The following is a 15,045-nucleotide window of genomic DNA, read 5'->3' as shown; positions in this document are numbered from 1 at the left end:
GACATGAGTTTGAGCAAACTCTGGGAGATAGTGAAGGACAAAGCAGCCTGGCATGCTGGAGGTCATGGGGTCGCAAAGAGTTGGACAAGACTTAGCAGCTGAACAAAAACCACCATCATGACTGAGGAACTAACACGTTACTTGCCATAAGCATCAGGAGCTTATTCACTTGCCTTTTTCATTTTTTTTTTTTTTAGGAGCATGTGCTCTAGGTACTCGGGCTTCAGTGGTTGTGGCTCCTGGGCTCTAGAGTGCTGGCTCAGTAGTTGTGGCACATGGATTTAGCTGCTCTGTGGCATGTGGACTTCTCCTGTACCGGGGACTGAATCCTTGTCCCCTGCATTAGCTGGTGGATTCCTAACCACTGGACCATCAGGGAAGCCCCTTACTTGCCTTTCAATGTTTTTGAGGAACAACCTTCACATAGCTGCTTCTCTACTATAACAGTTTATTTTTAAAGTTAAAAAAAAAATTTTTTTTTCGCTGTACCACATGGCATGAGGGATCTTAGTTCCTGCATCAGGAATCAAACCTGTGTTCCTTGCAGTGGAAGTACAATCTTAACCACTGGACTGCCAAGGAAGTCCTTATAAGAGAGTTTAGAGTTAGACAAAAGAAAAGCAATCAATCCCATTGGTCAGTCCTTCAGGGAGGCCTCTGGGACAGGTTTAAACAAACACAATTCCTTGGGAATAAGGTCTATCCTCCTCCCTCTTGAGCCAGGAACCCTCAGTTGGAATGCAGGCTGACATCTTCAAGACCACTGTTATACTGGGGAGGAGAATGAGGCAAGAATAAGTTAAAATGCTACCAGATTCTCCTATCACATTTCAATGGGTCTTCTTCTGACTCAACATTCACTTGGTTGCTGTAAACCTCTATCTTCCAGAGTCCCAGTAAACTTGATTCCAATCATTTTCCCCAGTGTTTTCGGTGTTTCTGGAGTACCCCACTCCACCAGTTTCACCAGTATCAGTTCGGTGAGTGACATTTTGAAGTTTACATCATTCTGCTAACATCTTAATTACAGTGGGCATTTTTTTCTGAAAGGAGTTACAAATCAGAAGAAAGACAAAACTAGAAATTTCTCAAGCGTCAATGACCTTGTGAAAAATCAATAAAATGATTTATTTTATATATGAAAAGTCAAAATCTCTTTGTACACTTAAATTTCTGCAAATACAAACATAACAATACTGCTCCATAAAAACTTTTGTATAAACATTAAAGGAAATATCTACATTATTTTTTTTTAGTGCTTCTGAAGCACAGAATGCACAAGTCCACCTGAAGCCTTTCTGGCATCACATGCAAGAACAAACGTCAGGGGTGGGGGTGGCCTCAGGCGTACTTTGTAATGTCTCTAGACAAAATAGAAGACAGTTGGAGGTAGATCATTTGGTGACTCTCCCTGCCCCCTCCCATGGAGAAATAAGTTACCCAAATAGCAGCTTTCTCACTCTTTGATCCAAACTGTCCTGAATATTGCATGGTTTTAAAGGCACAACTAGGAATTGTTGAAAACTTCGTTCAGAACACACACAATTAGCAGGTGGACTCTGAACCCCTCTTCTTTCTAAATGACATAGTAAGAGCATCAGGTAGTGCTCTGCCTGCAGGTGGCCCCTAGTCACTCTGGACATGCCCAGGATGACTGAACTCAAGAGTGAACCCTTGTCACTTGTGTGTGTTCACTGAACTGAACCTGCTGGATTAATCATATCACCTTCCTCAATTGGGAAAAGTAACAAAAAAAACAACTAGTTAGTACTTTCAAAGAAAACAGGGCAAAGCCAGCTTTTACTGCCAGAGAGTCAGAAAATGAAAGCTGTCATTGCTTTTTCTTAACCTCTGGAAGCCAGTTCCCTTGAGTAAAACATCCTGGGATGTTCAACAATTTCCCGCTCTGTCCTACAACACAGAGAACTTGTTCTTTTCTCCTTCTTGGTCTCTGCGGTAATATCATGATCTGCTGTTGATGTGATTAACATTGTTGAGAAGGTGATAGGATTCTATTTTTTCTAGTACCTTCTCAAGGTACTGAATTAAGACTCGTCTTTTGAACCTAAAAAAGAAAGAGGAATTTTATTAACCAAAAGGTCCTTAAAGCACTGTGTGGGGTACCAGGTGGAACTGACAATCTACATGGGAAATAGAAAATGTATCTTCATGTAAAGATGGGGCTTAGCTAATACCAAGAGTACCAACTGAGAGCCCAAGCCCGCCTCAGACTGTGAAGAGTCCAGAAAGCTCCCATAGACTTGGGTGAATGAGTTGGACTCGAATAATAGCAATCTAAATGCCTCTGGAGATAGCTATAACTATGCATGAAGGCCAGGGCTTACAAAAGAAAGGCAGACTCAATCCCTCTGCCTGTCTTACATTGGGTCCTTATGCTCACAGAAACACGCAAGTGACTTCCCTGGTTGTCTAGTGGAATCTGCTCTGCAGTGCAGGGGACACAGGTTTGATCCCTGGTCCAAGAACTAAGATTCCACATGCCTCAGGGCAACTACGCCCACACACCCAAACTACTGAGCCTGTGCTCTAGAGCCCAGGAGCTGCAACTACTGAACCCAGATGCCGCAACTGCTGAAGCCTGCACACCCTAGAGCCCGTGCTCCACAACAAGAGAAGCTACTGAAATGACAAGCCTGTGTGCCGCAACTAGAGAAAGCCTGAGCACAGAAAGAAGACCCCGCGTAACCAAAAATAATTAAATAAACAAAAAACACAATGAAGAGTTCCTCTTCACACCCACCTTGCAGCTTCCTTGATGGTAAATTCAACAAATTGTTTCTTGACTGCAAGAGGTCCTTGTACTCCTTCAAGCAAAGTGAAAATTCTCTCATATTCTGAAGATATTAAAAATATTATTGTTGTTAAAAATGTGGATGAAAAATAAAATGCAATATTTATACATCCTCAACAATCATCAAGACATCTGCACTATCTGCTAGGGAAACCTGTAAACACTAATCAAATGTGGTCAGCTGAATGATGCCCCACCCCTCAAGTTGTCCATGTCCTAATTCTCAGAAACTGTCAACATATTACCTTATCTTGCAAAAGAGACTCTACTTTGTAGATGGGATTAAGTTATGGATCTGGAGCTGGGGAGATTATCCAGGTTTATACATGGAGGCCCAATCTAATCACAAATATCCTTAGGAAACGGAGGCAGTAGAGCTGGTCGGGGAGAAAAGATGTAAGGGTGGGGGCAGAGGTTAGAGAGGAGCTACACTGCTGGCTTAAGAAGGGGCTACATTGCTGGTTTAAGATGGAGGAAGAGGCCATGAGTCAAGGAACACAGGCAGCCTGTGGAAGCTGGAAGAGGTAAGGAAACAGACTCCCCCTGAGCATTCAGAAGGAATGCTAGCCTGCCAACACCTTCATGTTAGCCCAATGAAAAGAAGTTCAAATCTCACTTCCACAACTCTAAGAAAATTCAGTTTTGAGCTACAAAATTTGTGATAACTTGTTATAGCAGCAAAAGGAGATTATTACAATAAGTAAGGGGGGAAAACCAGAAAGGTGTGTTGAGTTGTTTAGGTAAAACAAGAGGAATCATTTTCAATTATGTGAAAGTCCAATATTTCCCAAAAATGCACCTTAAGAGTTATCCTGAATCTATTTTGAATCTTAAAATGAAAGGGATCTCCCCATTATATTACCGATAGATGTTCTTCTACTACTTACTTCGTCCAAATTTTCGAACTTCCTTCATTAACTGGTGCTTTATATCAGCATTGATTCCTTGTGCCATAGCAGGAGTTATCTGCAATGTACTTGGCACAGTCTCCAAAGCAGATGTTACTGAGACTTTCTGATCATCCACAGAGACGCTGCAGTTCTTGGTTTCTCCTGGAAGTGCATTACTTCCAGGTTTGTGCATCGGGCCATCTTCCCTGAGACTAGTGAAATCGTCAGATAGAGAATCCACTTGGTCAGGGGGGATACCATCTCCTGCCATATTCATAAGCTCTGGTGAAGCAGATTTTGACAAGAAGCCATCAGGTGAGATTTGACCATTTTCCATCTTCTCCTCATGAACATCGTGAGTGACAGTAACACCTGGAAACCAAAATGAGAAGTTGAGCTGTGGGGTAGGTGTGTTATAGTAACCCCAAAGGGATATCATGGGGCTCCTCAGTTTTGAGGAAATGGTTTCATAAAGCAAGAGGATGTACCAGAGGGAGCTCAAGACCCCTCAAGTTGAGCTCAGGAAGGTAATCTCCATGGCACCAAGAATATATATGGAAACAAGACAGAACAACTAATAAACAGTCTCAGATCCCTGGCACTGAGGGCTTAGCTGCAGCTTGTGCTTTCCAAGCTGAAAAGCAGCAAGTCTCACATGATGTCATGGTTTCTGTCATTTATATGAAATGAAATGAAATTTTATTTCATTATATGAAATGCCATGCTCTACTGAGCTTGACACCAGACTACGTGTGCCCCGCCTCCTCAAACTCCACCCTCTCTTCCTTAAAAGTTCTGAGGAAACAGAGGTGGTGACCACTAGATCTGAAAGCTCTATATGTACTTCATCACCCCAATTCTCTGCCAGTACATGATTCTCCTCATTCATCTTTTCTGTCTCAGAAAAGTGAATTTCTTTTTACTCCAGGTCTGACACCTCTCCTCCATTGACTCATCGTCCTCTGTGCTGGGCACCATGCCAGGAGCTGGGGGCAGCCTCCAACAGCACACATAGAAACAATCCCCACCCTAATGGAATGTCCGTGCTCATGGGAAGGCCAGGCAGGAAGTGTACTATGATCCAACAAAACAATTACAGTTCAAATTCGTGTTCGGGGAGAAGCAAGCAGGGAGGGGACAGAGAGCAGGAGGGGGAGCCCCAGTGGATCACGAGGTCAGGCAGATCCCTTCTGAGCAGGTGTCCTTTGGGCAGAGGATGGAGGAGGAGGGAGAGCCGGCCTGTGCCCATGCAGAGGACACATGTTAGGAGAGGATGTTGGGCCCAGGTCGTGCAGAGCCAGTGGACCAGAGTCAGGAGCTCATATTGTGCTCTGAGTGCCTAGGAAAGGTAATGAGGCGTTTTCAGCATGGATGTGGTGTGATCTGATTTCTATGTTGATATGATCACTCTGGCTGCAGGTCAGAAAATGAGTTAGATGAGAAGGTTGGAAAGTAGAAAAATAAACTATTGGAGTATCTTGGTGACACGATGGCAGCATAGATCAGAGGAATGGAGAAGAATGGTGGGGTGTGGGATTTATACTTGGCACCATCCAGTGGAGTGGAGGAGGCTGGGCCAGACTGTGCTGGGCTGGAGTAAGGAGAGGAGATGAGCACACAGACAGCACCAGCCTTTACTGACCCAGTGCAGACCCAGCCATACTGAGCCCATTTGCTCCTACTGACTTCTGCAGCAACTCCAAATTGATGCACCTTCTTCAGCCTTGACTTGACAAAGTCAACAGGCACATCTTCCAACATTTCTCCATCTTGTGTTAACTACTATGTAAGTAGGGATCTTCCTCCCCTCATATAGATGGAGATCCTTGAAACAAGGTCTCTCCTCTCACAGGGTGCTTTGTACCTACCACATGGATGATTAAAAATAATGGCTTACTTAATGAACAAAAACTGAATACAAAAGAAATGAATATAAAAGAAAATTGTTTAGTGTCTTAGTCCTCTAGGGGCCATAAGGAAATCACAACCACTACTCTATACCTGTATATACAAGGGTGGGTTTTATGAGGTTTGAATAAGATGGGAACCACGAGGCTGAGGGTGGTCCCTTTCCGCCCACATGGTTAGTTACAGTAGGTGGTGTTTGTGGTTTCCTCAACAGCAGGGACATACTCCGCCTTCTCTTAGATGACAAAGCACTGTTGACTTCTCCAGGACGTTTCACTTTCTTTTGCGGCCCTGCTACAAACTCATCTGCTTCATCGATCATCATTCCCTAGAAAACATCAATGAACATATTCCATTAAAGAGAACACTGCACACACTCTTCACATGCATATATGATCATGCATTATGTCAACAATATAGATCTTAATCATGGGCCAAAGATTTGCCATGCCTCACATAGACTTTTCAGAAAACACTACTCAATTTTAATCCAGTCTAAGTAGAACAAGGAGGAAACTTGTTTTACGGTCAAACATAACACAATCATGATTAACCTGAAAGCCTGGGGAATAAGAAACTCTCATCAACCAAAATGGAAATTAACCCACAGTTACCCTTCTGAAGAAGCTACAAACCATTTTGCATCAACCCTTGGTAAGGAAATCATTCCCTTTTGTGTGATTTAAATGCATCCTTAAGAAATACTGATAATCACTATACAGAATGCTGCATGTAAATGGTGACAGATAGGTAGATGGAAAATGTCATTCCCTCAGTAGCAACCTCACAGAGATTCATATATATTCACCTTGGTGCTGGACACAAATGAAGGAGGGGCTTTTCACCCCTGGGAATAAAAGATGAGAGACAGCAGTACAGAAGGTTAACTAAAAGCTGTTTTCATCCAAGGATAACCTAGGAAGATGCACTCCCATTATTTGAATAAAACCACGATAAATGACTTTTCCAAAGTATTCCCCATAGCAAAACAGTACAGAAAGAGGAAAACATATTCACTGAGCATGTACCACATGTCGGGTAATGTTCTAACTGATGTACAGGTACTAACTCAATTCTCCACAGAGCTCTATTAGTTAGATGTCATAGTTATCGCCAGTGCTACCAGTGACAAAAACCAAGACACAGAAGATTAAGAACTCTAGTTAACTGAGGATTCAGGTAAAGTAGAACACTTTTGGTCCAGTTTTGTTCCAGAAGACATTATTGCATGCTCTGCACCTTTGTAACAATGGTTTCTTCCATGATTGCAGATATAATTCTTATTTGTCTTCACGCTTATATCATCAAGTCAGCATATCTCTCACATACACACACAGCGATACATACACACACACACATGCGTGTGCACACACATCTCATGTTTATATCTCTTGTATATAAAGCCAATAGAGCAACATCACTTAGTACTTCATATTTCAAGAAGAACACTTAATAACTATCTAGATAGAGCACTAAAGATCTGAATAATGTAAACAAAGGAAATAAATGGTGATTTCAATATTGCAGGAATTAGTGTGTGGAGCTGGGAGTAAATACAGACTGGAGCTGGAAAGATGGAGGTTCAAATCTTGGCTCTAACTGGCTATGTCACTCAGGGTGAGTCATTTGACCACAGTGAGCTCTGATTTCTTCATATTATAGGGCAGACAGTTATACTCATCTGCAGAATGGTTGTGTGCATTCAATGTTATCATTTAAAACATCAGCTCCTACTACGTATGCAGTAAATGCCAGCTACCATTTTTTAACCAACATACTCTTCCATCAGGAGGCTCCCACTTTCCATTCACAAAGAGCCCTGGAGACATATTTTATCTTTTAAACAAACAGAAGGCCTCTGACTTATATACACCTTGCCAAAAAGGAAGGAGTTATTCCAAGAATATCATGATTTATGCAGACATAGAACTGGGTATCCCACCTTCTTATCTTGTTTAAATGGATTGCCAAAAGTATGTAGTCTTTTTGGTTGATCTGGATCAATCTCTCGAAGTGGAGAAGCCAATGTCTTTAGATATTCTTGATAGTTACCCATTTGTGCGACTGGAACACTATGAAGAGAATCTGCAAAGTCACCAGAAGACAAACAGATGCTCTATACATGTTCTGTAGTTGAAGTGTGTGTGGTTCTTCTGAGAGGACATGATCATAGTCTGGTTTAGCATTGCGTATCTCAGCAACCGATAGGCTAAAATCTTGAATCTAGCATTCTAGGATCTAAAATCATCTCTCTTCATCCCATTCATCACTCAGTCTAACATCACCACGGCCTACAAGCTCAAATCCCTAGACCAAGAACAACTCCCTCACTCTTCATCACAGGTTTGAGAATGGGCTGACATTCCCTATACCACATCCCAACTCAAAACCCAATATTTTGTGTTTTGAAGAGCCTAGGCTCTCTGGCTTTCTCTTATCATCTAAAGAATCTTGGTTAGTGGGCCATACCCTTTTGGAAAACTTGATTAGATCTACAGGCTTTCTAAGCACCCCCCCCCCAAAAAAGATCTTACCCCCCCTCAAAAAAAAAATACTGACATAATTTCAGGAGGTTGGCCAAGCTAAGATTTGCTCATTTTAATGGACAAATGACACTGTTTAAAATGAACAAAATGGAATCAAGGGTAATTGTACATCACCATCAATTATCCTCGACAGTATCAGGTTCATTCTTTTCCTGTAAAGGAGGAATCTGGATTGAACTTATCAGAGCAGGCTAGGTGGTACAGTGTCAGGGTGTACAATTTCCGAATTCTGATAGACCTAGTTTCTGCTGCTTTCCAGCTCACTAGAACTGGGGAAGCTATTAAAACGCTCATTCTGAGTTCCAATGTCCATAAAAATGGGCATAAAAACAGTATCTGTCTCACAGGGTTGTTTTGAGACTTACAAGAGCTAAAGCATGTGTAGTGTAATATACATGCCAATTAATGCCCACTTCCCCTTAAACCCAAGAACAATAAACTTGTGCTAGTAGATGAAGGGATTTAGAGAAAATACGTATTATAAATATTAAAGTACTACAAAATAATGTATGCTTTATGCAATAAACACCTTCATGTTAGTCAGACTTGACATTTTATCAACAAAAAGTACTTCTTTGTTCACTTACCTTCATCTTGTCCAACAATAAACTTGTGTGTTTTCAGCAGATTGGATCGCATTCTGGTTAACTGGTCTAAAAGATCTCTACGTGGAATATCATAAGCATTTCTATATGTCTGAGGTTTCAAATCCTATTTGAAATGAAACAATTTCAGTTACTCCTGAGGCTTTTAATATAGAAATGTAATTCCTAATCCTCTTAAAATCTTAGCAAAGAGAGGGATATTCATTATAACTGACTTCAGTACAATTTTGCAGTGGAAAATTTGCCTTTGCTGGCCATGTTCTGAATTCTACTACATCCACGTAGCTTTAAAGCCATTGTGTACACCCTTTTTCAAGTATACCATTTAAAACATCAGATCCTGAGATCTGTGCCTGTGGCAGCCTTGCAGGCCCACTATTCATAATCTAGATGCCCTCCCCTGGCAGCCATGGAGAGGAGCTGATGGGATGTCCGTCCAGGAAGCAATGGCTGATCCACAAGGGGTATAGTGATCTGAGCGCCTCCAGCCACAGTGCCTTCAGGATCTGGGGCAGCGCTGGGACAGAGGCTGTGCTCTTTCCAGACTGCCCCCAGCCAGTGACTGAGAATGATGGGGGATGTTCAGGCCTGGCCAGTTCTGCCAATATGGACCTCCTCTATGGGATCTTGTGGTGCCAGGGTTCCCTGTTGGGCTGGCCAAGACTTTCTACAAGCTATACTGATGCCTGAAGCTCTTTATACCCATTCCTCCTTCCTTTCCCCATCCTCTCACAAATGTTAGTTCAGCACTGTGATCTGAAGTTTAGCAGACATTTGGTCCTCCCCAAGGATCCTTGATATTTGGTTATACTTGGTGCTGTCCAAAATGTTCATAAGACATGTAGTACATACCAAGAGGTCCTTGATACTTGGTTCTGTCCATTTGGCATGAACCAAATATGATTGGACCGGATTCCAAGGGCCTTTTCATGTGGACTACATGTCATCCGGGTGCCCCTTCTGATGTTCCATTTGGGCTTCCCTGGTGGCTCAGACGGTAAAGTGTATGCCTGCAATGCAGGGGACCCAGGTTCGATTCCTGGGTCGGGAAGATCCCCTGGAGAAGGAAATGGCAATACACTCCAGCACTCTTGCCTGGAAAATCCCATGGATGGAGGAGCCTGATAGGATACAGTCCATGGGGTCTCAAAGAGTCAGACACGACTGAGCGACTTCACTTTCACTTTCACATGTCTTATGGATATTTTGGATAGGACCAAATGTTCTGCAAGGGATCTGAAAGCTCTCCTTGTTTGTTCCCATTCCTTCTCCCCTTTGTCTTTCACAGACCTTATTTCTCCCACCACTCCCAACAAGCTATTTATGTCACAATTTACCTTGTTTAAGAGCCCTACTTGGAAGCCGGCAAATTCTTTGGTGTTCAATTCTGTCAGTCTCGGTGCAGTATCCCCAATGATTTCTTTCAATAGTTTTCTAAAGTTTTTATTGTGAGTCAAGGAAACACCACCTCCAGAATGATTTTTCACTTTGATTCCAATTTCCTGGGGAGGTTTCTTCCCCACGGATGCTAGTATTCGTTCTGACTCTAGTTTGGTCTAAAATGAAAGTATATAGTATGTTATAAAAAGAGCTATATTATCACTGTTGTTTTTACTACTTAAGAAAGATGATACTTTAAGAACCCCACTGAACAAATTTAAATTACAAATCACAGAAAAACAGATAATTAAACATTTTCCTGTGCTTCTCTGTACTACCACAAAGAACAGAGGGGGCTAGAAAGACCAATAATACATTTTTTTCCTCTTCTCTAGTGTCAAAATTATGACAGAATCATGGAAAGAATGAAAACAGTGGGTAAGAATTATATTCATAGATATTTAAAATCACATTTTGTTACTGTAAAATTTAGTCTAAGTCAACATACTCATTTCGAACCCAGTTATAAAAGGTAAAAGTCTGCATTTATAAAATTGCACTAGTGCTGAAATTCAGATTACATACATTGGCACTATATCTGAAAAAACTTATAGTGTTTATTTCTAATATCAGACCACTCACAAAAATGTGATACTTAATTTAACAAATATTAACAAGTAAATAATTTATAATAGTACTCAAGTTTATAATTCACAACAAAAATTCTCTTAATAGATACTATTATATCATTATTGATAAATATTGCTTGAGAGTGTATTATAGCAGTATATTGGGCATATTTTCTGATTTACATACATCTGAGATGGTTCAAAGAACACTGGTGACATAGAATTATTAAATTAGTAAGTAAATTAGTAATTAGAGCTAGTAATAAATTAGTAATGATCTTTTTTTTTTCTAAAAGGTAGAATTCCACCAATGTCTTATAAGCCCAAATTAATTCTGAATTTCTTGTGATTTGGTCGGAGATATTCATTAATTTTCTTTAATTATTAGAATGAGGTATATTATTATCTGTTTAAAAATTTAGTCATGAAATAGGGGATAAGAGCAAATGAAGAGTCTGTTTCCACAAAGGGTCCTAAAAAGCCCATTTGTAAAACTATACAAGCAATGTGTCCCAGAAGGTCCCAGAACTTGCATGAGTTTCAAGTCTGTTCACTATTCTTCCTTCTGGCCATACCTTGCTGACCCAGCCTTAAAGGCCTAAGGCAAACATCAAATAAAAAATATAAATCAAGAGATCAATCAATAATAACCAAAACAAAACATTAACACCACCAACAAAATCTATTAGCAGAGAGGAACGGAGTTAAGGGATGCTTGGTAGATCAGAAATCTGGGTTTGCTTTACTCTCTTTTGCATGTATAAGCACACTGGACTGGTAGGAGCTGGTAAACTCCAGACTATACTTAAGTTTTTGCCAGTTCCTAGCAAGGTGTGTCAGCATCCCAAACTGCAGAGTCATCTATGTTCTCTGGTGTCAGAAATCTGACACTTATTTACTTACTACTCTCTGTTTTCTAAAGGCCCAGCTTTGAAACATATCCAACTTGAAGTATTATTGTCACTGCAAATGCTACTACTAGTCCCTACCTGGGAATACATTTGTGCATAAGAACAAAGTTAAGCTGCTGCATTAATTTGTCATATAACATAACACATTTGTATGGCAGTAAAGCTCTAACTCAGTAGTTCTCAAGCATTTTTCACCTTGCAAGAATGGGCTAAGTAGAGGTGAGAAGTATGATAAGTAGGGGTGAGTGGAGGATGAGGTACTAATAGAGAGGGGCAGGCAAGGGACAAGGTGAATAATGGTAAATGAGGTGGGGGTGTAAAGGAACAGAGGGAGGGCCTGCCACCCTCCAGTGTGAGGTACACTGGTCTCATCTCCCCCTCTCCAAGAAAAAGCATGCTGATATTTATTGCCTAAAAACGAAGTTCAGGCAAGTCATTTAATCACACCATGCCTCAGTGTGCTGACCTAAACGGGGGATGCTCTAGCCCAATGTGATTTGAGGAGAAACTAGGTTGAGGATAGACAAAATGTGACCCATGAGATAAATCTATTAAGCCTCTGCCCCTCTTAGGCCACAAAGTATCAACCAGCTTGGGGTAAAACAAACTGGCAAGCAAAAGGAGAAATGGCACAGCATCCAATGATACTGACAGACCCTTAACTGCAGTTTAATGGTGAAGCCAGAAGCCATAGAGAATCACATTACTACTAATTCATAAAGTGTAGAAATATATACACATTTAATTTGAAAATTACAGTTACACTAAAGAATAAGGAAATGCACTTCTGAGGGCAAAGGATTTTTGTTTGTTTGTTTTTACCAATACTACCTGTTGGCTGAGTTTTTTAAGGTAAGAGATAACACTGTAACTAAGTCCACAATCTAAATTATCTGATATCAGATTTGGAGCTCCCATCATCCTTAGTGCTTTCTTTAATGGCTATAAGGAAACAAATACACAACAGTAAGAATAGAATAAATCTTAAAATACTCAAAGTTCAGTTATAAGGGGCAAAGGGACATGATTCATTTCTTAGAAGTCAAGGTGCTGCACATAAAACCAAACATGGAACATTAAAAAGTGGCAATGAAAATAGCAGAGAGGTAAGGAGGCAGAGAGCAAAAAAATCAGAAGAGAGTGGGATAAGAAGAGCAAGTAACAGCAAATTCAAACAGGCAAATTGCTTTCAGTCTTAATTTCCAAGTCATAAAATCATTTCACATTACATTTAATTGTGCACCCCGTTCCTGCCATGGTAAATACTAACACACCCCAATTTCTCCTCCCAGTGACACAAATGGTACCACTTGAGATTCTGCCTTTCACCTCTAGAACTTGGCTTACAGTTGGCCACATCCACCTCTGAAACGATTTTGATAATCTCGATTTAGATTATATGACCAGTTCAAAATCATTATGAATATTTTTCTCAAATTGTAAAAATCCAAATGACACCAAGTCACTTTTACTTTTTGGGATTCCCCTCAATCAGTGCCTCTGTTTCATGCTGTGTCTAGGACACGTTTAACAAGCAATAAGTAAATATAATGTTGTCAGGTTTTGTTTTTGTTTTTTCCAGAGGAAAACCCCATACTTCGAATTTCTAGAGTTAAAAAGGGAGGCTAATATAATACATGAATCCAATTCATTTTTCTTAAATTCCAAAATTATAATATCATAAAGTTAATTTTTATAAGAGAAATATTAGATGTGTTTTTATAACAATAACCATGGCAGTTAAAGGAAATAAAATAAGCAGTTCTCTTTTGTGCCGCCCTGACATCTCCAGGCTCTTAGGCATAATTTGAAAAGACAATGGCGACTCAAATTTATAAATTAAGAAAATCTTATTTCAGGGGTGAAGTTTTTGATTCATTGACATTTTTTTGTGACAGGAATCATCATGGATAGAGTTAATACATATATATATATACAGAAATACATACTAATAAGTAGTATGGAGGCAGGAGTTTTTAAGTAGCTGTCAAAAGCCTGTCCGCCACTTCAGATTTGGCTTAAGCTTGTGAACTTTAAACAAGTCATCTGCAAGAGAAAATCCAAGAAAATATTACATTATTCCAGTTCTAAATTCCAAGATCTAAATCAAGCAACACACATCTATTATACCATTCCCTAGAAATTTCTAGTTTCAAGTACATTAGATGACTATTTCATTCGAGTTTATTTGATTTGGGGGGTATTGTGTACCAAAATTATATATAGTAATTTTCTAGAAAATGATATAAATTCTCAGGTTACATATTTATCTTTCATCTGTGAAGCCACATAGCATAATATTAAAACACTGACTCTGATTTATGTGAAATATTTCTCTGACCTCTTGTTGTTTAGTTGCCAAGTCGTGTCTGATTCTTTTGCAACCCCATGGACTGTAGCCCTCCATGCTCCTCTGTTCAGGGGTTTCCCAGGCAAAAATACTGGAGTGGGTTGCCATGCCCTCCTGCAGGGGATCCTTCCAACCCAGGGATCAAACCTGCATCTCATGCACTGGCAGGCAGATTCTTTATCACTGAGCCACCAGGGAAGCCCTTCTGGCCTCTTATGTATTGGTAATTCTACTGTAGTAATTTTCACCTAAGGATGAATCTATGGTCACTGGTTGCTAGAATATTTCTTTATTTTTTTAAAATAGAGAATGTTAAAACAACAACAAAACAAACTCATAGACACAGAGAACAGATTGGTAGTTGCCTGAGGTGAGGGGTGGAGGGGTTGAAATGCTTGAAGGGGTTTAAATACAGACTTCCAGTTATAAGAGAAATAAGTCATGGGGATGTAATGTACAGCATGATTATAGTTAACTACACTGTATTGCATATTTGAAAGTTACTAAGAAAGTAAATCTTAATTTTTTCATCACAAGAAAAAAACTGGAACTATGTACAGTGACAGATATTAAGTAGATTTATTGTGATGATCATTTTGCAATATATACAAATATTGCATCATTATTGCACAAATATATACAACTATTGCATCAATATTGCACACCTGAAGCTAACAGAATGTCAATTATACCTCAATAAATATGGTTCTTAAATATCATGTGCATTATTAATAGAACTAAAGATATTCTTTAAATAAGCAGATATTCCCTATATTTTCACACTCAAATTTAATAATTTAAATAACTTAAATGCATTATGTACACTACATGAAAAATTCCCAAAATGTCTCATTATTTCCTTCCAAGGGTAAGAAATTTTTAATATAATAATTCAAAGTTGATATCCCCAGACATCAACAAACATGAACCTGCTACACTTATTATAAATAGCAAAGATATTATAAATTCATTCTCTATATTGTTTCTTCAGGTTTAATTGGCTTTTATCCAAAA

The 15,045-nt window shown here is 39.8% G+C and overlaps 1 protein-coding gene across 1 annotated transcript in view; it reads right to left on the bottom strand.

Moving 5' to 3' along the window:
• Positions 1–1,104: 1,104 nt before the first annotated feature.
• LOC112445032 (integrator complex subunit 6-like) overlaps positions 1,105–15,045 on the bottom strand; it is a 57,087-nt gene continuing 43,146 nt past the window's right edge. Inside the window, 11 exon segments of the mRNA XM_059883672.1 lie at positions 1,105–2,065; positions 2,762–2,855; positions 3,700–4,074; positions 5,704–5,938; positions 7,553–7,695; positions 8,744–8,867; positions 10,099–10,317; positions 12,513–12,623; positions 13,631–13,651; positions 13,653–13,679; positions 13,681–13,727. Coding sequence (XP_059739655.1) covers positions 1,963–2,065; positions 2,762–2,855; positions 3,700–4,074; positions 5,704–5,938; positions 7,553–7,695; positions 8,744–8,867; positions 10,099–10,317; positions 12,513–12,623; positions 13,631–13,651; positions 13,653–13,679; positions 13,681–13,727 — 1,499 coding nt within the window. The 3' untranslated portion in view covers positions 1,105–1,962.

This window comes from Bos taurus, chromosome X, assembly GCF_002263795.3.
Source record: "Bos taurus isolate L1 Dominette 01449 registration number 42190680 breed Hereford chromosome X, ARS-UCD2.0, whole genome shotgun sequence".
Lineage (NCBI taxonomy): Eukaryota > Metazoa > Chordata > Mammalia > Artiodactyla > Bovidae > Bos > Bos taurus.
Note: the sequence above shows the minus strand (reverse complement) of the source record. Positions and strands in the feature narration are given on the sequence as shown.